This window comes from Leuciscus leuciscus (assembly GCF_965113295.1).
Source record: "Leuciscus leuciscus genome assembly, chromosome: 3".
In the NCBI taxonomy this organism is placed as follows: domain Eukaryota; kingdom Metazoa; phylum Chordata; class Actinopteri; order Cypriniformes; family Leuciscidae; genus Leuciscus; species Leuciscus leuciscus.
Genome location: NC_138727.1, coordinates 55,872,699 through 55,900,496, shown reverse-complemented (window position 1 = coordinate 55,900,496; position 27,798 = coordinate 55,872,699). Strand labels below are relative to the sequence as shown.

At 37.3% G+C, this 27,798-nt stretch overlaps 1 protein-coding gene across 2 annotated transcripts; it reads left to right on the top strand.

Moving 5' to 3' along the window:
• The first annotated feature begins 34 nt into the window (after positions 1-34).
• LOC309493820 (uncharacterized protein) lies at positions 35-15,971 on the top strand. Of its 2 annotated transcripts, XM_082163080.1 has the most exons (6): positions 35-238; positions 567-842; positions 915-1,024; positions 1,093-1,196; positions 1,326-1,450; positions 15,297-15,971. In XM_082163080.1, exons 1-6 carry the CDS (start codon positions 130-132, stop codon positions 15,350-15,352), a joined length of 780 nt encoding a protein of 259 aa, XP_082019206.1. In that variant the 5' UTR covers positions 35-129; the 3' UTR covers positions 15,353-15,971. The 2 variants fall into 2 exon arrangements, with proteins under 2 accessions (XP_082019206.1, XP_082019207.1); XM_082163081.1 differs by lacking the exon at positions 1,326-1,450 and having other exon boundaries at positions 39-238.
• The last annotated feature ends 11,827 nt before the right edge of the window (positions 15,972-27,798 follow it).

Here is a 27,798-nt window from a genome sequence, read left to right as displayed (position 1 = left end):
GAGCATCATTTTGCATGGGTTCCGCAAATATGGACAGGTCAGTATTGTTTAACTAAACCATACTCATTCCAGAGACCAAAGCTCATCTGTTAACACATACTGTACTGTAACTGTAAGAAAGTGCAAATAATGGACTCAGACGTCTATTATGTCAATTTTGAAAGAAGAGATACTGAGGATACAACTGGACCTCAAACACCAAAACACCACCAGGATGAAGAAAAAGCTCAAAAGTGCAGTAAGTACAAACTTTATTCTGAAGCAGTGATGGTGGCGATAATGTTTGAAGAATTGGGAAATGCAATTTCAATGATTGTTCTCTAAAAACAATACGTCAATGTTTATATGAAATGTATTAAAACAGTTTTTGGTTTTTTTTACTTTTTCAGCATATTCTTGTTTGCATATTTTACCATATATTAATTTCTGATGATTGTCATTTATAAAAGAGCATTCAGATTAAAACTCTTCAAAAAGACCTTTTGAATGTTGAGATATTAGTTATATATTTTACTAGAGAGTGAACTGTTATTTACTTATGTGTGGGTTGTGTCTCTGTTTGTCAGGAGGAAGCAGGTGTTTGGTGGTGATGACAGTGTGTCTCGGGCTCATTTGTGTTCTTCTGCTGGTCTTCATCACACTGTACATCACCATCACAGCAGAGAGAGACCTGTTAAAGAGTTACAAGAACACAGTTGAAGAGTTCAATCACACTATCAACAGCTTACAGGACAACTACACTGATCTAATGACTGAAAAAGACCAACTGAAGAACAACTTCAGCTCTTTGAGTCAGAAGAAACTGGAGTTGGAGGCTAAACTAAGGAAGTTATATGAACAAGGTTTGTACAAATGTATTTATTTGTTTATTTGCACTTTACAACACAAATACTGAGCAAAGTGTTTGTTGAAAGGAAATGGCTGTTTTTTCATATCCAATGAGCGGAAGAGCTGGTCTGAGAGCAGGCAGTACTGCAGAGATCGAGGAGCTGATCTGGTCATTATCAACACTGAAGAGAAGCAGGTGAGTTTGTGTGAGTGACTGTTAGTAAATGAGAGGAATCACACTTACTCCTGTTTTTATTCACACAGAGGTTCATAACTTCATTAGCCAAGGAGAGAGTGTGGATTGGTTTGTCTGACATTGAGACTGAAGGCAGAATGAAATGGGTTGATAATTCACCACTAAAACAAGGGTAAGTGATAAAACACTCACAGAAAATCAAGTGTATTTGTTTCTTATTTTAAAATTAAGACTATACATCTAGATTGACTGAAAAGTTTTGTGGTTCTGAGTAATGGGAAATCTGACAAATTTTATTCAGGTTTTGGTTCAAAGGTCAGCCGAATAGCCGTGTTGGAGATGAGGATTGTATTGTACTGGATCCTACAGACCCCAGCCTAAACAACTGGCATGATTACCCATGCTCAGATAGGAAAAAATGTGTTTGTGAGAAATAGGTTTCATCCTCTGAAAAATAGGCTTTCATCATCTCAGAGAAACACTTCGGATGCATTTGTTAAATCCTTTAAATTCTCATTCAAAAATGAGATGATCACAACCTTTATAAATTAGACTCGGCTCTTCCCCCAGTCAACACGTTGATCTCACATTGATCTCATTATGTGATCACAACGTCAGCAATGTGAGTTCACAGCAGAGATGGGACCAAGTCACACATGTGCAAGTCTCAAGTAAGTCTCAAGTCTTAACCTTCAAGTCTCAAGTAAGTCCCAAGTATTTTTTTCTTGGGCAAGTCAAGTCAAGTCACAGGCTGATGCTGCGTTCACACCGGACGCGAATAGCGCGTCAAATTCGCGCCTGCCGCGTCTAGTTTGACGCTTGACCACATGTGTACATTCGCGTGTCAAGAGCGAGATTGACGCGCGTAAAAACAAAAGTTTGAAGCGACATTTACGCGCGTCAGAGGCGAAAGTTTCGAAACCCGTTGGCGGCCATCTTTTTTAGATGTTTATCGAGCATTAGCATTAGCATTAATCGAGAGAGTCACCGCTCGTAAATGCTCTGGAGAGCAGAAACAGCTGCGTAGGGGACATCGTCGCTGTACTCGGGTCCACCAGACTCTCCGGAGGGTTTCAGGAGTTTCACAATTTGGTCCAGGACCTAGGTTTGGTGGACCTAACGGTGAGGACGCTGACGAGGACAGCGTAGGCCGTATAAGGCCTCGGCCTCGAGTGGTCGCTACCTGACGAGCCCGCGCTGTACAGCCCGGCGCGAGGTTCACCCTCGCCCGCACCCACCTAATCTGTCATTTATTTTTGTTTTGATAATAAATGGAGCCAGCCTCCAAAAGTGAAACCTGTGATTTTTGTTTTAGTTTGTATACACTAAATTGTATTTGTTGTCTTCACATTAGATTAATAATGTTTCATATAGATATGGAATAATTTGCATTCAATACAAAATGAGTATCTCTCATATATTGAAATCGAGTTTTTATGTGAAAGATTTGCTTTGTTGTGCATTTTAGTCATATTACAAAATAATGTATTGAGGCCAAACATAAAATAACATTATAAACTGTCACTTCACCACGTGACAGCAGCAAGCAGCTGAAGCAGGCTCCTGATTGGTTAACGCGGCGCGAATTGACGCAGAAGTTCAGATTTTTCAACTCGGGCGGCAGACGCGAATTCGCGTCAAACACGAGAATGCACAAAAACCACTACATAAAACATTCGCGCGTAACGCGCTTAACGCACCAGACGCTCAATTCGCGCCATTCGCGCGAACTTGACGCGCGAATGAGGCGTATTCGCGTCTACCGCGCCGCGCTCTACGCCTCATTCGCGCCGCAGGAATTTTTTACGCGCGTAACGCGTCTTTGCATTGACTTAACATTGAAATCACTCGCGCCTGACGCGCAATTCGCGTCCGGTGTGAACGCACCATAAGTCAAGTCAAGTCCTGTAGTAAGTCAAGTCCAAGTCAAGTCACCTTATTATTGTAATTTTACCTGCAGAATCTGATCTTAATAAAGTGAAAAGACAAGATATAAGTAGCCTAACTGTCAGTAAATTACAATAATTTGAATTTGCATTGTAAATACTCATGTTCAGTAAAATACATCATGGAATCAAACAAAATTGTAACTTCATAAAATTATTTATTTTTCACTTCTGCCAACAGTGTTTGAAATGTTTTAAATTGTCAACATTGAGTCCATAAAACAAATAACAGCTTAACATCCAACAGACTCCTCTCTGAACACCTCCCTCTCTCTCTCTCAAACACAGTTTACGTACAACATTAAACTTTGTTACATTTCTCCTCTCTCACACACTCTCTCTCTCTCTCTCTCTCTCTCTCTCTCTCTCTCTCTCTCTCTCTCTCTCTCTCTCTCTCTCTCTCTCTCTCTCACACACACTCACTCACTCATTCTCTCTCTCTCTCACTCACTCACTCACTCACTCACTCACTCACTCACTCACTCACACACACACACACACACACGCATTTTTTTTTTTTTTACGCGGGCCTACAGAGACGCGTTTTTTTCACCGCCTGCTTATGGGGCGGGCAGCTAGCGGATCGTTAGGAAAGATTAGATGAATGTGATCATTTATATTTGGGCCTTTTTTGGGCCTGAAATCGCTGATAAAACCTTAATGGCTACTTTAGCTATTATTATATTAGCTAACTACCAACTAACCAGATAACATTAACAAATTGACAAGCACTTACTGGGCAGAATGGCTGTTAATGTTGCATGTCTTGCAAAGCGCTGTTCGTCTTTTGCCATCTTGTGAATAATTCTTGAACCCGAAAGCGATGACCCTCGGTACTCCTCCGGCTGACATGTTGATGTGATATCTGATCTAAGTGGGCGTGGTGTGCGTAAGGTACGAGAGGGCATGACTGATGATAGTTTCATGATCCAGTCATGACAACGCTATTCTCAGCCTGCGCTCCAGTTGGGTAATCAACTTGATTTTTAAAAATAATTTACATATTTTATATTCAAACTGAAAACATGATGTGACTAACACTCAAGTCATTCAAGTCATCGTGTCTCAAGTCAAGTCAAGTCCCGAGTCTTTAACTTCCAAGTCCGAGTCAAGTCTCAAGTATTTTATTTTTTGTCAAGTCAAGTCACAAGTCATAAAAATAGCGACTCGAGTCCAAGTCACCAAGTCACAAGTCCCCATGTCTGGTTCACAGTGATCTAAAAGTGTAACCTCACAGCGCTCTCACTGTGTGCTCAAACTATGGCCACAATATGAGCTCATCCCAGCTAGAAATGTTATTGTTCTATGAATGTTTTGAGAGCATTATGTTATGTTCTTGTATTGTTTTCTGTAGCTAATTTTATTAGACAAACACCAACTTCAATAATAAAGTTTTTTTTTTTTTTTTTGGCTCCAGTATCAGTGTGTACAGAAACACAATTAGACTACTGTGTCAGATAAACATGAGACAAAATAACATCAGATGATGATGACTGTAAATGTATGGTGACTTCATCAGGTAGTGGTCTGATTCACTGATTCTTTTTCAATGCAGAAATACCTGCAATTGCTGAAAAAAAAAAAAAGAAACGTCAAGGGCCACGAGGCTGACTGAAGCAAACACTGATCACCATAATGGTGATTTCAAACAAAACATTTTCAACTAAACATCAACATCTAAACCTCGGTTCTCAATAAGAACTTCTGTAGACAGATCTTGAGAGGTTTAATGTATTTTATCTTCAGTTGATTTCATCTACAGGTCCTTCTCAATAAATTAGCATATTGTGATAAAGTTAATTATTTTCCCTAATGTAATGATAAAAATTAAACTTTCATATATTTTAGATTCATTGCACACCAACTGAAATATTTCAGGTCTTTTATTGTTTTAATACTGATGATTTTGGCATACAGCTCATGAAAACCCAAAATTCCTGTCTCAATAAATTAGCATATTTCATCTGACCAATAAAAGAAAAGGGTTTTTAATACAAAAAAAGTCAACCTTCAAATAATTATGTTCAGTTATGCACTCAATACTTGGTCGGGAATCCTTTTTGCAGAAATGACTGCTTCAATGCGGCGTGGCATGGCCGTAATCAGCCTGTGGCACTGCTGAGGTGTTATGGAGGCCCAGGATGCTTCGATAGCGGCCTTAAGCTCATCCAGAGTGTTGGGTCTTGCGTCTCTCAACTTTCTCTTCACAATATCCCACAGATTCTCTATGGGGTTCAGGTCAGAGTTGGCAGGCCAATTGAGCACAGTAATACCATGGTCAGTAAACCATTTACCAGTGGTTTTGGCACTGTGAGCAGGTGCCAGGTCATGCTGAAGAATGAAATCTTCATCTCCATAAAGCTTTTCAGCAGATGGAAGCATGGAGTGCTCCAAAATCTCCTGATAGCTAGTTGCATTGACCCTGCCCTTGATAAAACACAGTGGACCAACACCAGCAGCTGACATGGCACCCCAGACCATCACTGACTGTGGGTACTTGACACTGGACTTCAGGCATTTTGGCATTTCCTTCTGCCCAGTCTTCCTCCAGACTCTGGCACCTTGATTTCCAAATGACATGCAAAATTTGAGCAACCACTGAGCAACAGTCCAGTGCTGCTTCTCTGTAGCCCAGGTCAGGCGCTTCTGCCGCTGTTTCTGGTTCAAAAGTGGCTTGACCTTGGGAATGCGGCACCTGTAGCCCATTTCCTGCACACGCCTGTGCACGGTGGCTCTGGATGTTTCTACTCCAGACTCAGTTCTCTGCTTCCGCAGGTCCCCCAAGGTCTGGAATCGGTCCTTATCCACAATCTTCCTCAGGGTCAGGTCACCTCTTCTCGTTGTGCAGCGTTTTTTGCCACACTTTTTCCTTCCCACAGACTTCCCACTGAGGTGCCTTGATACAGCACTCTGGGAACAGCCTATTCGTTCAGAAATTTCTTTCTGTGTCTTACCCTCTTGCTTGAGGGTGTCAATGATGGCCTTCTGGTCAGCAGTCTTACCCATGATTGCGGTTTTGAGATATGAACCAGGCTGGGAGTTTTTAAAAGCCTCAGGAATCTTTTGCAGGTGTTTAGAGGTAATTAGTTGTTTCAGATGATTAGGTTAATAGCTCGTTTAGTGAACCTTTTCATGATATGCTAATTTTTTGAGACAGGAATTTTGGGTTTTCATGAGCTGTATGCCAAAATCATCAGTATTAAAACAATAAAAGACCTGAAATATTTCAGTTGGTGTGCAATGAATCTAAAATATATGAAAGTTAATTTTTATCATTACATTATGGAAAATAATGAACTTTATCACAATATGCTAATTTATTGAGAAGGACCTGTATGACTGTGGCTGAAGTCAGTTGGAGTTTTTTTCTGTTCTTGTTTCTCTTTTCTTCAGTGATTCTGGTTGTTAACAGCAGAAGTTCAAATGTTTGAAATAATGTTTCAGGAACATCTAACTAACCTTTAAATAAAACTATTAACATTCACGAAACCGACTGTTTGGAAAACGTTCTTAGAACACAAAATTGTTAGTTGACAACAGCAGAATAGTTCAGAAGTTAAAGTGCAGAAAAGCAAAAGAGAGAATAATTTATCCATACAATTTATTTATGGGAAGTTCTTTTTGTTTTTTATTGTGGTTGTTGTCGTGATTGTGTTTATGGCCCAGTCAACACGTTGATCTCACAGTGATCTCTTCATATGATCACAATGTGAGTTCACCGTGATCTAAAAGTGTAACCTCACAGCACACTCACTGTGTGCTCATGTTATGGCCACAATGTGACTCACCCCAGCTAGAAATGTTATTGGACGTGGACTCCAACGTCGCTCAGACGTAAAATTTTGGTTGAAAATGAAAATTGGGTTGACGTCTAAACATCTGATTTCAGGCTCCAACGTCATTAAACAACTCCACAAAGAGCATTACCAGCTTCACTTATTACAAACCAGATTTAATTTCTGTCATATGTGTACAAACGTCCTTATTGAGATTAACAGAGGTTTAGATGTTGATGAATTATTGAAATTAATTGTTTGGTGTGATGTCACCATTATGGTGATCAGTGTTTGCTTTAGTTGGGCAGTTTGACTCTTGATGTTTTAATGTTAGTTTTTCTCTGGCTGATGTAACTGTTTGTTATGGCAAGAACAGTAAGAGCAACTGTGATCAGATTATGTCAGATACTTGATGATGAAGATAATGATATAATTATAATTTAATACACTGATCAGCTTCTAGACCATCATGTGTGTTATTAATTTCATATAATTGATTATAGTAATGTTTCTACAGCATGATATCCAACAGTGTGTAAATAACTATGTAAAATTTGATGTCTGAGCTATGTTGGAGTCCATGTCCAATAACATTTCTAGCTGGGGTGACTCACATTGTGGCCATAACATGAGCACACAGTGAGTGCGCTGTGAGGTTACACTTTTAGATCACGGTGAACTCACATTGTGATCATATGAAGAGATCACTGTGAGATCAACGTGTTGACTGGCCCATAAACACAATCACGACAACAACCACTACAATAATTTTTTTAAAAAACTTCCCATAAATAAATTGTATGGATACTCTTGCTTTTCTGCACTTTAACTTCTGAACTACTCTGCTGTTGTCCCAGCTAAAAATTGTGTGTTCTAAGAACGTTTTCCAAACAGTCGTTTTTTGTTATGGAAAGTTAAAATGTCCAGTTTTCTTTAAGTTCTTGATGATGTTTAGGGGTGTCCCCGACTATGGATTTTCATAGTCGAATCAGAATCGTCAAGTCTTGCCTATAGTCGACTAATAGTCGAATCATGTGTATGGGGGCGGGGCTTTAACAATTCAAAGCCGCGCGATGTACAGAAAATCACACAAAGATATAGAAGAAAATGTATAAAAACATTTTGGATCAATCAAACTAAGAAATAACATAAATAACTCCAGAAAGGCCACACTGCAGACAGGATTTACATTTCACATGCAAATCAAATTAAATCGGCTAAATTACCTGTGCGAGCAGGCTCTAAGTAGGCTACAGCACATCATCGATGCACCGAAAAAATAAACAATTAATTTACTGAATTAAAATAGAACAGAATATACCTTTCTTATAAATAAAAATACAAAACGAAATAAATCAGAATCAAGTCACAAGATGAGGAGCAAATGTGTGCAAAATGCCTAAAGTGCAGGGGAACATATATTCAAAACACAAGCCACAAATAGTTAGATTAGATAACCCTGACAGATTAATAAATAAAATAAAAATAAATAAATTATTAAAATAACGATAGTAGCCAGAATTTTCTACTTTGTCTTTTTAACTGCAGAAACAACAATAAATGCTAAACTGGAGAGGCAGTCTTTTTAGCTAAAAATGTTCACAGCATCCAAAAATCAAATTAGAACCGGCTGAAAAGTTTTGAAATCACTTGTACCCGATACCTGATCGAGAGAACAAATCCAGTCTTTCACTCTGTCTGTGTCCGTTGGAGTCTTTTGTGCGCGCGGATAAAATACATTCTAAAACACTTAACGTGAAAAACATTTAACGACTTAATCTCCAAAAATAGTTAAATTAAAATATGAAAACGCTTTACTACAGGAGGAACGCATTGCGTTCATATTCTGGGTTCATCTGCTTATCTGCACATAGTATGGTTTCTTAATAAAATGTGTACTGTGTACATTAAGCCACGTTAAAGTGCCTTTTAAGCGTTTTAAAAGCTTTTTTCACGTTAAGCATTTTAGAATGTCCCGTGGAAAACCAACTTGTTAACGTTGGCCGGCAGAAGTGCGATCATGGTTTTCCTGATGCTAAATCCAGCCTTGGAGAATATCCTTTCTGATGGTGTACATCCACACTTTAGATTTTCTTATCCCAGGCATTGTTAAAGATTTAAATCCTTGCCGCGAAGACGCTCCTCTGTCGGTCACGGATTGAAAGTGAAACTTAAATCTGTCACGGGGTGTTTGGATTTATTCACGCACGTTAAAAAATATTAATTAAAAGCTTCTTTCTTTGCACATTTTTATATACAGCATTATCATAATAGGCTGAATATTAACGTATTGACAGAAAACCGGTAGTTCTATGTGAAATCAAACATTGAGCGCCCTCATATAGCCAAAGTGGCATGATCCTCGTTTCATAACACCTCTGCGAAGATTCGACCGTGAGATCGGTAGTCGAATCAGGCTCCTCCAATCGAAGCATCGAATCTTCGACTATTCGGGGTCACCCCTAATGATGTTCTTGAAACATTCTTCAACTTCATTTTTATTAAGGGACCGTTCGGTATTTATGGAAGGGGCCACCGGAGGAAAATAGGGGAGGGTCATGTCTTTTTATTTTTTGTTGAGGGGAGGGTCATCCAACTTTTTTTAGTCTAGGGGGAGGGTCACCCAACTTTTATATTCATGAAAACAGCAACATTTCAAAGTGGCTTGTTTGGTGCTATTTTTTTTTTCATTTAGCTCCATGTTGATCTCGCGTTATCAGCCCCCCTTCAATATCAGATGGGTCTGACCCAACAAAAATCCAGTTTGGCGCTGTTTGACAGTGCGCGCGCACTTCAGTTCACGCTTAGAAAAAGTGCATCATGTCAGAACAGAATGCCAATGAAATCTTTACCCGGCAAAGCTTTAAACAGGGATGCAAACAGCGAGCTTTTCGGCGCCTCGCGCTTTTTTCACGTCAGTTTGGGTGACTTGGGTCAGAGAGGGTCTGATTATAATTTCACAAAGTCATCTGAAGCCATTCCATAGCTTAATGTGAGGTACAGAAGTCTATTTACATCATTAAATTAAAGTTTACGGAAACTCGTTTTCCCTCTGCGCTGTCAATCATTCTCCATTCAGTATTCAAACAGCGCGCGCGCCTCATCCGGTTACAGCAGGATGCACAGTAAAACTCTCTCCAATTTGGATTTGCATAAAATAACTTTATTTTGTGTATTTGTATTTTACGTTTGTTGCTGTTGTTAAACGACTCGCATGTGCCTGTTAGATCACACACATCACAGGGACTATAAATCGGCATCAAACTCACAATAACTAATTTAAAACTGTGAAGAAACAAATGATCAATAAACTGTTGGACAGATATAACGTAGGCCTACTCTATGATTTCCGCGCTCGACATTCTTCGCTTTGTGCAGTGGACTTTTAAATGCGCACTTGTGCTGCTGTGCAGCGCTGCACACTGTGACTCCATGTTGCTTTGAGCACATCATTCGGCACCCGCGATGCACATATACGCGCTTTGTGCGCTCTGTCTTGAAGCGTTTCATATTATCATGGTTTTGCGCACTGAAAGATTTTTAAAGGCATATATTTTTTATACCTAGCCTGCACAATAATTTAATTGTAGCCTATATTAATATATAGCCTACACTTCTGAATTCTTGACATTCATACTGTATATAAATATAAAATTGTGAAATGTATGATTGCCTGATTGAATTTTATAAGAGTAGCCTACTAATAGTAATTTGTTTTTATTAACATGTTTAGATTTTATCAAATTACTGTGCAGATTTTTTCAAGAATTACTCTTTGATGCTGATTTATATACTCACTAAGTTTAATAAAAAATACATAATACATTTATGTAATATTTAAAGGTGTTAACGGTAACCTTACACTGCAAAATGATAACTTGCAAAGGATTAAATTCATCACAATTATGTAAGTATCTGGATATTTGCCGCGGGGCGAGGGCTTCGATAACCTCTCTCTTTTTTGACCATACACAGTAAAAACCCCAGTGTTAAATCAACACTGCTCAGAGCACATATGGTCCCACTCTACAGAGTGTTAAAATTAACACTGAAGCAGTGTTGAAGTTAATGAGATAATTAAGTGATTAATTAAGTGATTGGCCATTAGTGGTGACACCTGATGTTAATAAGCAGAATCATTGACGGAAAGAGAAAAAACAATAACAGAAAAAAGAGAAACACAAGAACTACAAATGACTGTGAGTCATTACACATTGTTGCATTTATTATTACCAGTTTGACTTTATTTCTGTCATACATCGACAAAAGTTCTTGAGATTCAACAGAAGTTTAGACGGTAATATTTTATGGAAGTTTTCTTTTCAAGTTACCATTATGGTGGTCAGTGTTTGCTTTAGTTGGGCTCTTGACTCTTTTCATTTTGTTAATATTAGTTTTTCTCTGACTGTTCCATCATTGTGTTTATAAAGCACATTTGTTACTGCAAGAGAAACATGACCTGCTCACAATATGTTTAGATGATAATGACATTATCAGCATGTAGTGTCCTGATTCACTGATGTCATTCAGAGTCTAAATCTTTGACTATATGCTTGATGTCTCGTTTTAGTATTGATGATTGTAGCTCTGAGATTCTACAGTTTGAGATCCAACAGCAATATGAACAATTTTGAAAATACTTTGTGCAAAGAAGTTATTGTGTTAAAACACACAGACATCAAGAATCAGCATATGAATCTCAACAATGGTGACAATAAACAAACTAGTGACGAACAGATCAACTCTGAACATCACAAAACAAGCTACTAAAGTCAGAACAAAACAATAGCAAAATAAAAGCCAACAGAAAAAACAATGAAAATTACAGGACAATTCAGCTGCATAATTTATTCATGCTGCAATGCATGATGTCAGCCATTGATGTGTTCTGATTGGTGGCTCCCATCATGCACTGCAACATTAAGCATTTGTTTGATTGTCACCATTGTTGAGATTCATATGTAGATTCTTGATGTCTGTGTGTGATTTTAAAACTTTCAGATTCCTAAAACATTCCTGGAAGTGAAAAATTAATAAAACATGTGGATAATCAGTTTATAACGATGGGTGCCATCATTGAATCAGGTCACTAATAATTTCATCATCAAATCATAACCAGGGCTGCATTTCCAAAAGCATCTTAAGCCTAACTTGATCGCAGACCAACTGCAACAAATGGTCTGTATGATCAAATTAGGCTTGCAATGCTTTCAGGAAACACAGCTGAAGTCATAGTTTCTCTTGCCTCAACACATATGCTCTATAAGCACAGAGTTGGAGCAGCCAGAAAAATACTAATGTTAAAAAGTAAAGGGTCAAGAGACCAACTAAAGCAAACACTGACCACCATTATGGTGACATGAAACGAAACATTCCATAAAACATTACCATCTAAACTTCTGTTAAATCTAAATAAGACCGTGTGTAGATGTATGACAGAAATAAAGTCAAACTGGTAAAATAATAAGTGCAATAATGGCTCGAAGTCAGTAGTTCTTGTGTTTCTCTTTCCTTCAGTGAGTCTGCTTGTTATCATCAGGTGTCACCTCTAATGGCCAATCATCACTTAATTAATCACTTAATTATCTCATTAACTTCAACACTGTTTCAGTGTTAATTTTAACACTCTGTAGAGTGGGACCATATGTGCTCTGAGCAGTGTTGATTTAACACTGGCTTTTTTGCTGTGTAGCCTGTGTTTGCATCCCTGTTTAAAGCAATTTAAGTTAACATAATAAAATACGTAGACATACACCATAAAAACTAGTTAAACTAGTAAATTCGTTAAAATTGGACGATTCCAGTGTTATGGACGTGACATTTGCAGTCAAAACTTGAAATATAAATTCTCCGAAAATGCATTTAATACCAATATTTTGAAACGTCTGAAAGGAGTCAAGACATTAGAAAAATATCAGTCTACACATGCGTTAATATTTAATATGAGGGAAATACACATGTGGCGTGACACAAACAATCTTTAACTTTTAAATGGCAAAATATTTTTTTGTAATTCTAGGCTATAAATTACACTGTGCAAACCAAAAGATATATACCCACCGGATGAATAAAGATCGGCCTCCACAGAACATAAAATATTATTTTTATTTTATTTTTCGTGTTCGCATTTAGCCTATGTGAGTAAAAAAAAAAAAAAAAAAAAATGTTACGGGCTCAGTTCTCCATTACGGACATGACTGCTCTGAAAGCGACTTTCACAGAGACCTCAAACAGAAAGCACAAAGCCTTTCTTTAAAGTGAATTTCGTTTTTTTATTAATTGTATCTTAATTTTAATCAATGTTTCATCTGGATTTAATAAATAAGAAGTAAATATAGTAGAAAATAGATAATCATGACACGGAGGCGCGGGCGAGTGAACTGGACTCTTGTCTCATAAATGAACCAAAACTCAGCATAAGGCTACTTGCCTCACAGACCTGAGAAATATAGAAAGCTTGAAATGTCTACTTTTAAACAGAAAAATTCTAAACAAAGGAAAACAGACTGCTTTCTGCTTATGAAATGTGCATTTCTCTCTGGCGCGTTCTGAGAAGATTGCGACGCATCGTCAACCTCATCTTTGCAGTCGACACAGAAAACACGTGTTTATTAATAAACAATTAAAATGTCTCCATATTTGACATATTAATAATCATTACTTTTGCCGGTTCTTTGTGACATCTTTAGATGCTTGTTGGCAGCGCCACCCACTCACATGTTGAACGAGTCACAAAGATCAGCACCGAAAACATGATTGTTTTCAAATCTAAAATAAAAAATCGTGATACGAACCGAATCGTTGGTTTGGTCTATCGTTACAGCCCTAGTAAGATGAGAAAGCAAGAGTTTATGGTTTAAAAAAAAACAATGGCTATATGAACATCTTTGCCAAGCGCAAACTAGTACAGAAGTAGGATAATCAATAAATTATCGGGGAGGGTCATGCCTTTTTTCACAATCATTTTGGAGGGTCATAGAAAAATGTATTGCTGGCGAAGGGAGGGTCATGTATTTTTTGACAACAGATCTCAAAACTCCTCCGGTGGCCCCTTAAATAAAAAACGAACAGTCCCTAACAACTTGACATTCTAGGAACGTTGATTTGTAACATTCCAAGAACATAAAATGTCAAGTTTTGTGAATGTTAATAGAGTGTCATTTAAAGGTTAGTTAGATGTTCTTGAAACATTATTTCAAACATTTGAACTTCTGCTATAAACAACCAGAATCACTGAAGGAAAGAGAAGCAAGAACAAAACAAAAAAAACTACAACTGACTTCAGACACAGCCTTAGATGAAATCAACTGAAGATAAAAGAAGACATTAAATCTGTGAAGATCTCAGCAGAGGAGGATTAAACAACTCCACAAACAGCATTACCAGCTTCACTTATTACTAACCAGACTGACTTTATTTCTGTCATTCATCTACATAAGCTCTTATTGAGAATTAACAGAGGTTTAGATGTTGATGTTTAGTTGAAATTTTTTTGTTTGAAACACCGTTTTGGTGATCAGTGTTTGCTCCAGTCGGACACTTGGCGTTTTTTTTTTTTTTTTTTGTAGGTATTTCTGCATTGATAAAAAATCAGTGAATCAGTCCACCAACTGAAGAAGTCACCGTACATTTACAATCATCATCATCGGATGTTATTTTATCTCATGTTTATCTGACACAGTAATCAAATTGTGTTTCGGTACACACTGATACTGCAGCCAGAGGGAAAAAAATTAACTAATAAAAATATCAAGGTTCAAGGCACAACTACAGGAAACACTGATCAGCACAATGGTGGCTTCAAATGTTTGTTCCTCTTTCCTTTAGTGATTTTAAACATTAACTTCAGGTGTCAATACTAATGCTCACACTGAGCGCTGTTAATGAAACACAGGGGATTTTACTGTGAAGCGTCTGACTTTAAGCCAGAAATGTATTGATCCTTAATATTTAAAGTACATTCGAAGAACATTGTTCAAATAATGTTTTCTGCCAACATTATGAGAACATTCATCAAATACTAATGTCAATATGTGGTGATTTCATGAACACTGTTTTGAAAGTGTTTAATTCAAACACTTGCATAAACTTTATATAAATTTAAGAGAAAAGTAAGGAACGATAATGGGACAGGCCACAAAACGTTCCCACTTTCCAAGGATGTTCTTTTAAAAGAGCAAGTTAACCTTATTCATCTGAAGTTTGTTGTCATTCTAATGTTTAAAGGATGTTCCAAGAATGTTGTTCTAAGAACGTTTTCTCCCAACATTATGAGAACATTTATAAAAACCTTCAAACAATGTATAAATAATGTTTTTGTGCTAACATTTTGAGAACATTATCAAAGACCAGATAACGTTGAACAAACATTCTATTAATGTTACTAGAAAAATGTTTGTTCAATACTTGTAGAGAAACTAGACAGAACATTAGCCAATGTTATGAGATCGTTCCCTGTTAGCTGGGCTTGTGCTGTGAATAATGTTGGCTCTTTTATGATGAATAGCTTGTTAAGCTCCTCATTTTTTTTGTTTTACACATCTTATTCAGGTTTTGGTACAAAGGTGAGCCAAATAACAATGGAAATGAGGACTGTATTGAACTGAATCCTACAAAAGACCCTGCTAAAAACTGGAATGATCTGCCATGCTCTTATACGAGCAAATGTATTTGTGAGAAATAAGTTTCATCCCGTCTTGTTGTGCTTTTGCTTTTATTATTTTAGTGAATCATTCTTATTGTGAATGTATAATTTCTAATTGAGGTTTCTGTCTTTAAAAAAAAATGAATTTCATATGAACTTCATATGAATTTGTTAGAGGTAAAATATAAAATTGTCATTATTTTCTCATTGCTATAATAAACTCAAAACATCCTGTTTCTCACGATGTGCATGAGGGGGATCTGGGACAACAAACCTCTGATGTGGTCGTGACTGTTATTCTGATATTGAGTGTCTATGAAACTGCTATTGCTTTCACTTTTAATAAAATGGTCAATAGCCATTATTATTATAGTAAACTGTATTTTTGTTTTTATTTCATATTGCATTCTTGTGCATCTGTTTGTTGCACTATGGCTATATTTGCTCCAGTCCAGCAGGGGCAGCAGAGAGCAGGTTTATCAGACTGAAGTGATCAGAGAGGAACAGAGACATCATATTCAGGCACTTCAGGGATGAGAAATGTTACATACAATTTCAATCATTGTTTTCTGTGAAAACTGTCATTGTTTCTGATTGTACATGAAATGTTCCATATTTTAGAGAATAGGTGTTCCAGATGTTTGTCATTATAAAGGAACATTGTAATTACTAACATTAGGTTGATTGATAATATGAAGTGTGTATGTGATGGGATTAAAGTATTATTGTAATGTTTATTGTATATGAATGTATGTTGATATTAATTTTCTTTTTTCTTTCATATATCGGTGCTTGTGTTTGCCATGTTTTTGCTCTCTTTTTGACATCCGTGATAGACTAATCCGTTATCCAGCATGATTGGTTATGGAAGGGTGGAGACTGTTGCCCTTTAAGAGCGCACTGTGGAGACTGACACCCGTTTCACACATAATCTGTTTGCGGTGCGTATTTTTTTCCGCACACATGTTAACAGGTTAGAGCTTTCACACTGCACGCGGATGCAGTCCGTCGATCCGTTCCAGCTGCGGTGCGTATACAGCAGTGCAGCGATCGTTTCCACACCGAGTCTATTTTTGCTGTGCTGCAAACGCTGAATTAAAGTGACAGCGCATGTTTCGTGGTCAAAATGAACACAGATTGACCTGAAAATGTGATTGACCAACAAATGGGGCCCATTTGGGTTTATCAAATGAGTTTGACATTGGCAAATACAATCAATCCCATATAGGCTGCCTACATGGGCCCAGGTAGTTCCCACATAATCTCTATATTTACATATTTATGTACTTAAAGGGTTAGTTCACCCAAAAATGAAAATTCTGTCAGTAATTACTCACCCTCATGTTGTTCCAACCCCGTAAGACCTTCGTTCATCTTCGGAACACAAATTAAGATATTTTTTGATGAAATCTGAGAGCTGATCACTTCTCCGTAGGCTTCTATGTGACCGAAACTTGCTGGCCCAGAAAATGTATTAAAGAGATCATTAATATAGTCCAAGTGACTACAGTGGCTCAATCTTAAGTATATCAAGCGACGAGAATACTTTTTTTTGCCATTGCAGGTACACTATAATTGTTAATGAAGATCATGCAACCATGATCATGCCAAAAAGTAGGACTTACAGTATTTGTTCCCCAGGCTTCCCTAACGTGATTGGTGCCATAGACTGCACACAGACCCACCAGGCCACAATGAAGGGGATTTTGTGAACCGAAAGGGATTTCACAGTGTAAATGTGCAGGTAAATTTCTATTACGATTCTTAATATTCCAGATTAGTAATATATCAAATAATACAAAAAGTAATGTAATCAAAAAGTATGCAGTTGACTGATTAAAAATATCTTAGATGGTGTGTGACTCCATGTCCTACATCACAAATGTGGAAGCAAAAGGGCCTGGTTCTGTGCATGACTCCAGGATTTTCAGTCACATTTATGCACATTATTTGAACGTGGTAAGGACATTTTTTATATCAAGCTCACTGTATTACATACATTTATTCTGAGCCTAACAAAACTGCATTTTTCCAGGTGCTTACGACGGGATCCTGCTTGGTGACAGGGGCTAATACCTGCAGGCAGTATTTCACAACGCCATTCCCTGACCCAAACCCCGGACCACAAACCCGTTTCAATGCAGCTCTAGCCAGGACAAGGGCACGCATTGAAATGACCTTTGGGCAACTAAAGGAAAGATTTCAGTGTCTGAAGGGTCTGAGGGTTGCACCTTGACAGGGCCTGTGACATTATTGTTGCATGTGCCATACTCCACAATACTCCACAAAGAGGACCCCTGTGGTGGAGGTGCAGCCTGATGATGACCTCCAGCCAGTGCACTTGGACCAACCTAGTGGCAGAGCTGCACAGGACAGAATTGTGGAACACCATTTTTGATTTTATTTTATTTTTTTACAAACAAAAACCTTCATTAAATGCATAGAAGACAAGACAACATGCTTAGTTCCTTTTTATTTTATTAGTTTTATTAAATAAAAAAATAGTTTTATTTCAATTATTCTTTGTCAAGAAAAGCCAGTGATGGTCATCTTTTGCCTGCAATAAGATATATTGTTATCCAAGGTCAGAATTAGTACTCTGTGTGAAATAGTGTATTTAGCACTTACTCTGAAGTTCCTTTTGAAGCAACTCAATCTCTAGTGCCAGTTTTTTTCTTCTTTAAGGTGTCAAGGTCTATTTCTCCCCTTAATTTAATTTTTTTCAGGTCAAAATACTCAATTTTCTGTTGTAGATCCCGCTTGTATAGGGTACGGATATCACCCTGTGCCATTTTTGGATAAAAAAAAAAAGACCTGTCAACACAAGCCTCATGCATCAAAAATAAAAAGTAAAAGTAGGCTACTACACTGCCCACCTCTGTATCACTGTATCACTTTGTGCAGTAGGCCTTTTTGTAGGCCTTTTCTCCTGCAACTCATATTGCAGTCAGAAATAATATGTACACAACTATAAATGAAGTAAAGTTATTTATGCACATACAGGTACTTCCTCCAAAGGACAGTCATCTGAGAGGGTTTCTTCACTGTCCTGTGCAATGGAAACAAATGGGCCTTACAAAGTGTTGCACTTTCTTCCCTTTTGATGTAAAGTTAGAAAAAGTCCACTTACTGCACATATTTCAGCCACCACTTTCTTGGGAACAGGTAAAAGTGTTGGTGTATTGTGTAAAACTGCACAAAAGAGGAAACACAATGGCATTACAATGAACTACACTATATGAACAAATGTGATCAATAACTCATGGCAAAATATTCTTACATTAAGTTTAGCAGTTTTCACCTTCACAAGTCAAAGCAATTGATCACTACTCAATATTTAACAGTTGAAATTACTGTACCAGCCATTTGGATTATATAGGCCTACTGAATTTAATGCAGCAAAACGTTATTTTACAGTGTAGCAAGATCATTTAAAGCTCATTCACCAGTAATGAAGGTGTTGCTGCTACTGGTCCCTGGCTGTTGGTCTGAGGAAGAGCTGAACCCATGATGCCCTCCACAATGGGTCGGTTCACATTTAACCCCAGGGCCAGCTCTCCTGCTGGGGTATAATGTGGGGGTGCAGGACCACCACCTGTTTTTTCAGCTCAGCCTTTTTCTTGGTTGCTGTTATAAACAGACAAACACATCATTTAACAGTGTTTTTCTTTTGTAAAAGAGACAAAGAACAGTATAAGTAGTAAAGATTACCATTTTGTAGAATATTCTTGTACTTCACTTTTACTTGTTCCCATGTTCCAGTGGGTCCTGAGGTGGCTCTGACATTAAGCAATTATGAAATTATTAAAATACAAGAATATATACTGTAATAAGTGATAGAACCATAACATGGTGAGCACTTACGCATTTAATTTGTCTGCTACTTTTTGCCAGCCCTCTCTCCTGGCTTTTGCACACTTTGAGGTATTCCCTGGCGTTTTAATTAAGGTTTCATATTCAGCACAACCTTCAAGCAATGACTCTTGCTCTGCTGTGGAGAAAAACTGAGCGAGCTCTTTGGCCACGCTGAGCAACCAATAGCGGCGTTGCTGATCAATGTTTCTACTATCGATACATATCCCCTTTTAAACCAGCGCATGAATGTGCAATTATCTCAGATAACTGGTCAATTGTCAAATGATCACAGAAACAATTAGATTAAAGGAGAGACCGTTTCATTCATACTTTTGTCATGTCATGTCATGTCATGTCATGTCTCTCGGACACAGATACAATATCATTCATTTTTCTGCTTTAAAATGCTGTTAAATGTTCTCTAATGCTGTTGTAATGACACATCTAGCCTACTTTAAAAAATGTTCTTTCTCCAACAGAGTAGGGTTTAGTCTACGGCACAAAACTGGAATTGCGTTTGACTACAGTCCTGATTTTGATGAGAAAGTGGTTGTGCGCAACCGATATGAGGACGGGAGGAGGAACGATCTGGAGAGATGCCGTTTAAGAGAGGGCAACCATTTCTGGTATATGACTATGATTCTTGTATAAAGCATTTCTATTTAAATGGGCAATACAATAGAGGTTGCAATATTTTACATCACACAATTTTATTATTATCCATGCATGCAAAATGTTTTCACATAATATACATTATAATCTTATCTGATTGTGAAATTAGGATATACATTTCACATCTTTTCCTTGTATGTGCATTTCAGGTCACCATTTGTTGCAGTTCTGATAAATACGAGGTGTTTGTTAATGGTAAACAAGTTCACACTTACAGCCGTCGCAAAAATGATATGGAGGAGATTGACGTTTTGGAAGTTAGTGGAGATGTGCAGTTGACCTTTGTGCACCCCTGACAAGATTTCATCCAGAGACATACAAAATCTGCATCGATCTACATAAAAGAAAAAAACATTTTAACAATCTGTGCTCATATGCAAAGATGTTTTGCTTGCATGCATACTATTTAGCAACCCATGTGATTGTCTACATATTCAGTGAAAAAAAGTGAATAAACATACTGTTCTGCATGGATGTTTCCAATCCATTTGTGCAATTATTTCTGTAAATTATGCCTTCAAACTAAATTTGTCGATTGCACAAGCAACAGAGATGTCAAACACATTATTTATTTATACATTTGTACATTTTTATCCCTATATATTTTGCATCTAATCAGCAGAAAATTACAAAGCAAACATTCAGAAGATTCTAATCACAACTCAACAGAAATGCTCCTGGCCACTAGAGGACAGTGTTGAGCTGGAAATGCCATGGAACTTGGTTTTGTTATGTCACCTCAGGTTTGATCAGTAAGAAAAAAAAAAAAGAAAATACTGTTGCTGCATCAGAAATCGCATATGTCCCTCATCAACATCTAAACCTCTGTTAATTATCAATAAGAGCTTCTGTATATCTCTGACAGAAATAAAGTCAGTCTGGTTAGTTATAAGTGAAGCTGGTAATGTAAATTTAATGTATTTTACCTTTAGTTGATTTCATCTAAGGCTGTGGCTGAAGAAAGTTCTAGTTTGTGTTCTTATTTATCTTTCTTTTAGTACTTGTTCACAGCAAGTGTTTGCATGATTGAACGAATGTTTCAGGAACATCATACTAACATTAAAATAACATTCAGGAAACTGGACAATTTTATGTTCTTGCAATGTTACAAATCAATGTTCGTAGAATGTTGAATTTTTAATCAAAATGAAGTTGAAATAACGTTTGAGGAACATCATACCTTCTAAAACACATTCCTCTAACGTCAAGAAAACTGGACATGTTTTACGTTCCCAGAACCAACATTTGGAGTGTTTTTGAATATTTGGAGAACATTCTTATATAAAAAAATATGTTAGCTGGGAAATCATTTGTCTCATGATTGTATTGCATGTTGTTCTAATTAATGTTATCACCTGTGCTTATAAAGAGTTTCCTCTCACTCCACAAGGGTATTGTGCCTGATGAAGACCTGACTGGTCGAAATGTTGTGCTGTTGTTTATAAAAACATGTTTTGGAGCTGTAATTTCAGTGTGTGTCTTTCCTTTGTTAAAACAAATATATATATATATATATATATATATATATATATATATGGGTAATTCTTCAACTATGGTACTCTTTGAGCTAGACAGTTTCAGAAAATAAAAACATTTCTACAAACAGTTTTTTAGTATCAGTTGGTTTCTCAATCTGTCTAGAAACCTTCCCTTAAGTTGGCTGTGATGATTTGTATTGAATAATATACACAGTAAATTCCCCGGTGTTAAATTAACACCGCTCGGTGTGCATATGGGAACCACCAGCAGGGTGTTAAAAGTAACACTGATGCAGTGTTGGAGTTAATTAGATAATTAAATAAGTAATTGAGTGATGATTGTTCGATTATTGAAGACACCTGATGATAACAAGCAGAATCACTGAAGAAAAGAGAAACAAAAGAACCACAACTGACTTCCGGACACAGCTTTAGATGAAATCAACTGAAAAGACATGAAATCGCTCTTATTACAAACCAGTTTGACTTTATTTCTGTCATTCCTTTACAGAAGTTCTTTTTGAGAATGAACACATTTTTTGATGAAAATGTTTGGTCACCATTATGGCGATCAGTGTTTCCTCTAGTTGGGTGGTTTGACAATTTATATATTTTTTATGTTAGTTGTTGTCTTTGTAACAGTGTTCACTGAAACATAATTTGTTGCAAAGGAAACCATAAACAAAGATATGATATATATTTCATCATCATCATAAAAGAGAATGTTTGACAAATGTCATAACTGACCAAAAGGGGTAACTTGTTATTAACAGATTTTTTACCATCAATATTTTTTTTTCTAAAGATCAAACATTCTGAATTTTAACTTCTAAATACATTGCGAGAAAATAAACCGAAGACACACACACACACACACTAACATCAAGAATCAGCATATGAATCTCAACAATGGTGACATGCTTCACGCTGCAATGCATGCTGGGAGCCATTAGTTTTCTAATATGGTGGCTCCCAGCATGCATTGCTGCAGGAAGCATTTCACCATTGTTGAGATGAATATGCTAATTCTTGATGTCTGTGTGTGTTTTAAATAATTTGCTCCACAATGTTCACAAAAATGAATCATAATTCAGAATGCCTGTTCTGTGGCAAGAAATTACCATTGGTGAAAAAATGATCTTTTAATAACAAATAACCATTTTTGATAATTTATGAGATTAATAAATCATTCTACTTCATGATGGTTAAAACTACATCACTTGATCATCTTTGTTTCTGGCATATTTTGTAACAAATTATGTGTTTTGGTAAACACTGTTACAGAGAACACAAACTTGCATAACAAAGCCAAGAGTCAAACTGACAAACTAAAGCAAACACTGATCACCATAATGGTGAATGTACTAAAACATTTTATTTCCAATAAAACATACACCTCTATTAATTATCAATAACTAGTTAGTAATAAGTGAAGCTGGTAATGCTGTTTGTGGAGTTGTTTAATCCTCCTCTGCTGAGATCTTCACAGATTTAATGTCTTCTTTTATCTTCAGTTGATTTCATCTCCGGAAGTCAGTTGTAGTTCTTGTGTTTCTCTTTTCTTCAGTGATTCTGCTTGTTATCATCAGGTGTCTTCAATGCTCAATCATCGCGTAATTAATCACTTAATTATCTCATTAACTCTAACACTGCTTCAGTGTTACTTTTAACACCCTGCTGGTGGTTCCCATATGAACACCGAGCGGTGTTAAATTTAACACCAAATAATTTACTGTGTGAAGAAAATGTGATTATGATCTGAAACACTTGAGATGTTAACATGTATCCCCTGTGATCTTTGTTCAATAATAATAAAATAAATAAAAACTAAACTCTGCAAGAGAGACCAAAAAACAAGGGTATACGTATAGACTGACATCCCTTCAGTGTCCACTGCTCCCTACTCCCTGAGAACGGGATATTACCTGTTTAAGTCCACTTCACCTGACACATGTGTGCATTCAGAACACTTTCAACATCATCAAACATACATACAACATACAAAACTATATTATTACAGTATGCTATGACATAATATAGGCCTATAAATGCAATATAAATTACCATACATTCATGCACAGCTAAAACTCCAGTGTTAAATTAACACTCCTGGGAGTATATATGAGACCACACTTGTAGAGTGTAAAGTGTTAAAATATGAGTGTTAAATTAACACTCAAGAGTGTTAAAGTTAAAGTGATTAATTTAGTGATGATTGATCATTATTGAAGTCAGTCTGGTTAGTAATAAGTGAAGCTGGTAATGCTGTTTGTGGAGTTGTTTAATCCTCCTCTGCTGAGATCTTCACAGATTTAATGTCTTCTTTTCTCTTCAGTTGATTTCATCTAAGACTGTGGCTGAAGAAAGTTGTAGTTTGTGTTCTTATTTCGCTCTCTTTCAGTGCTTGTTCAAAGCAGGCATTTGAAGGATTGAAAGAATGTTTCAGGAACATCACACTAACCTTTAAATACTTCTAGCAATGTTCTAGTAACATTTGTATGTTCTTGGAATGTTACAAATCAAGATCCTCTGTTAGCTGGGTTAATGCCTCTCATTCCTTCCTCATTCCTCATTTCTGTGCAACCTTATAAGGTTAGAAATGAAAGTATTTTGTCATGTTTGTTATCTGCGGTCGAACACACCTATTGTTGCAAAGCATGTCGCCGTACAGCAGCCCGCAGCCAGATTATTTTGATAGCGGCTGGTTCTGAAATAGATCTGTCATGACAGCAACAGTTACTCACAATCACTTCATCTTTATTGATTTTGCCTTCAAAATAAAAGTACAAGAATGTTTTTGCAGCAATGTTTTATTTTGAGATGAATAGAAAGATTTTAATTTGAAAAGTTCTGAAAGACATTCAAAAGAGCCTGTGGATCGCGTCGTTGCAGATAAGACACATCGGCTTTGCATTGACAAAACTAGGTAGATTAACGCATATTGTCTTTCCATTCTTCTTTGTATGCCCTATTTTCACTGTCAACTTTCCTTTTTAGACTCTTTGATAGTGCCATTTTCTCTAATGTTAACATCACCCTGCACATGACGTAATAGTGTACCTCCAGCACGCAAACAATAAAAAATAAAAAAACGTTTAGTATGTGAGGATGCCAAGGAATAACTCTGAGTGTAAAAGGCTATGTCAAATAATTGTGTTATAAGCAAATTAAAATGATACACATTTATTATTCACAATATGGAAAGAGGAAATAAGACATAGTTCGTTAAGAGCATGACTCAAACATGCCATTAATGGGCTTATTCAAGTCCTCTTTTATTTTCTTAATGTTATTTGTATCCATTCCGCATCTCCCACATATGTGTGTTTTAGCAAGGCGGTCTCTGTTGCAAGTTGGTGAATGAAGATACTTGCCAGGTTACCTGTCACTACTTTATTAATTGATCCAGTGTAAAACCCAGACACCGCCACACAAATGTGGCTTTTTGTTAATGACTGTCCTACTACAGGATTTAACACAAAGTAACAGCTACCAGTTACAAAAGACTCTGTCACAGGCAATTCTATAGTTGCATTTTTCATCAATTCATTTCTTAAATTATCCTTTGACTATATTCTGGCCCACCATCTAGTGGCAAAAATGTTTTTTTTGGCCTGATGCTGAACGTACTTGCTGACCCTTGCCATGTTTCACCTCTAATAGCCTAGTGACACATTCCTCTGTCTGTCTGAGAATTATGTAGATGGTGTAACATCACTAAACACCAGAACGACAATTAATTAACAAGTTGCTTTCAAACATATGGTTAATTACATCTCAGAGTTAATTGCTACAACAATTGTTCTCCGATATTTCAGGTAATACATGGAGACAGCATGAAGGCTAGAATGAGACAGTCTTGTGAGTTCGTATGGCAATGTCAGAGGTTTCTGCCCCACAGTGTCGGTGCAAAAATACTATTTAAAATTACTTAAAGGGGTCATATAATGGTACATGCACTTTTACAAGTTGATTGTACTGAAATGTGTGTTGGCAGTGCCTGTACACAACCATCATAAAATGATAAAAATCCATCCAGTGTTTTTTTAAAAATCTTCTATGTTTTCCTCCATCTCAAATCAAGCCGTTCGACCTAGTGACGTCACACGGTCGAACGCCCCTCCCACAATTGTTGATTGACAGCAGCGTTTCAACACAGACCCGCCCTCGCTCGTGAGCGAGCTGTCAATCATAGTCCGCACGGTCATTGTTGATACGCTGGAGCACTGTCTATGAGCAGAATGGCGTCTAAGTGATTGTGGTGTTCTGTTCTTGGGTGTAATAAGGAACACAGCATCATTTTGATGTTCCTAAATCCGTACAGCTGAAGACGCAGTGGCTGAGTTTGATTTCGAAGGGAATATTCCCCACGATCAACGTCAATGCTCTCATGTTTGCGCGAATCATTTCACACACCAGACTGCTTTATAAACGAGGGTCAGTATAAACCTGGTTTTGCTAAGAAGCTGCTCCTGAAAAAAGGATCGGTACCAACTATTCGTGTTCCTGCTGCACCTCCAGAATAACTGAAGTGAGTGTAATGTTTTATTAACCTTTATATTAATATTTATATTAATCTTTGCAAATCGCTTGCTGCACGCTTCACGTTGAATGCGGCTGTTTACACTCAGGTACATTACGGCATGTCTCCAGTGAACAGCCAAATGTAATTGTGGCAGAGAAAAAAAAACTCTTTAAGAGCCTATTTATAAATAGTATGTATACATTTCAAGATTTGTGAGCAAGCATTCCAACAGATAGGAAAATAATTAAATTGTAAGGATGGTGGTCCTCCATGTGCACTCACCTAAAGGATTATTAGGAACACCTGTTCAATTTCTCATTAATGCAATTTTCTAATCAACCAATCACATGGCAGTTGCTTCAATGCATTTAGGGGTGTGGTCCTGGTCAAGACAATCTCCTGAACTCCAAACTGAATGTCAGAATGGGAAAGAAAGGTGATTTAAGCAATTTTGAGCGTGGCATGGTTGTTGGTGCCAGACGGGCCGGGCTGAGTATTTCACAATCTGCTCAGTTACTGGGATTTTTACGCACAACCATTTCTAGGGTTTACAAAGAATGGTGTGAAAAGGGAAAAACATCCAGTATGCGGCAGTCCTGTGGGCGAAAATGCCTTGTTGATGCTAGAGGTCAGAGGAGAATGGGCCGACTGATTCAAGCTGATAGAAGAGCAACTTTGACTGAAATAACCACTCGTTACAACCGAGGTATGCAGCAAAGCATTTGTGAAGCCACAACACGCACAACCTTGAGGCGGATGGGCTACAACAGCAGAAGACCCCACCGGGTACCACTCATCTCCACTACAAATAGGAAAAAGAGGCTACAATTTGCACGAGCTCACCAAAATTGGACAGTTGAAGACTGGAAAAATGTTGCCTGGTCTGATGAGTCTCGATTTCTGTTGAGACATTCAGATGGTAGAGTCAGAATTTGGCGTAAACAGAATGAGAACATGGATCCATCATGCCTTGTTACCACTGTGCAGGCTGGTGGTGGTGGTGTAATGGTGTGGGGGATGTTTTCTTGGCACACTTTAGGCCCCTTAGTGCCAATTGGGCATCATTTAAATGCCACGGCCTACCTGAGCATTGTTTCTGACCATGTCCATCCCTTTATGACCACCATGTACCCATCCTCTGATGGCTACTCCCAGCAGGATAATGCACCATGTCACAAAGCTCGAATCATTTCAAATTGGTTTCTTGAACATGACAATGAGTTCACTGTACTAAAATGGCCCCCACAGTCACCAGATCTCAACCCAATAGAGCATCTTTGGGATGTGGTGGAACGGGAGCTTCGTGCCCTGGATGTGCATCCCACAAATCTCCATCAACTGCAAGATGCTATCCTATCAATATGGGCCAACATTTCTAAAGAATGCTTTCAGCACCTTGTTGAATCAATGCCACGTAGAATTAAGGCAGTTCTGAAGGCGAAAGGGGGTCAAACACAGTATTAGTATGGTGTTCCTAATAATCCTTTAGGTGAGTGTACATTTTTCATTTTTCAACTTAAAATTTAAAGTAGAAAAATGAGAAAATGGCTAATTTATAATATAAATATATATAAATATATTTTATATATTAAAAAAATAAAGAAAAAGAAAATGAGAATGAGAATTTGGCTTGATTTTATGTTTTTAGGTTCAGGGGTAGAAAATGGATTAACGGAGCGCACAGAGCAGATTATATTTTATGTTGCAGCAAAGTGCAGAAAGTACCAATTTAAGTGTAAATATGAAGCACTCATAACTTCTATTTTACTTCACACCAAATAAATAAAAAAATGTGTGTTGATTGTGTTGTTTGGATTGCAGAACTATGCAGTTGTTGCCTTTATTTTCACATGGTTACAGTTAATGTTTTCATTTAAA

Excerpts from the sequence above, each read along its gene's own strand:
- LOC309493820 (XM_082163080.1), top strand. The coding sequence starts at position 130 with ATGGACTCAGACGTCTATTATGTCAATTTTGAAAGAAGAGATACTGAG. Across the intron at positions 1,025-1,092 it reads TCAACACTGAAGAGAAGCAG|AGGTTCATAACTTCATTAGC; the intron begins GTGAGTTTGTGT and ends TTATTCACACAG. Across the intron at positions 1,451-15,296 it reads AGATAGGAAAAAATGTGTTT|GTTTTGGTACAAAGGTGAGC; the intron begins GTGAGAAATAGG and ends CATCTTATTCAG.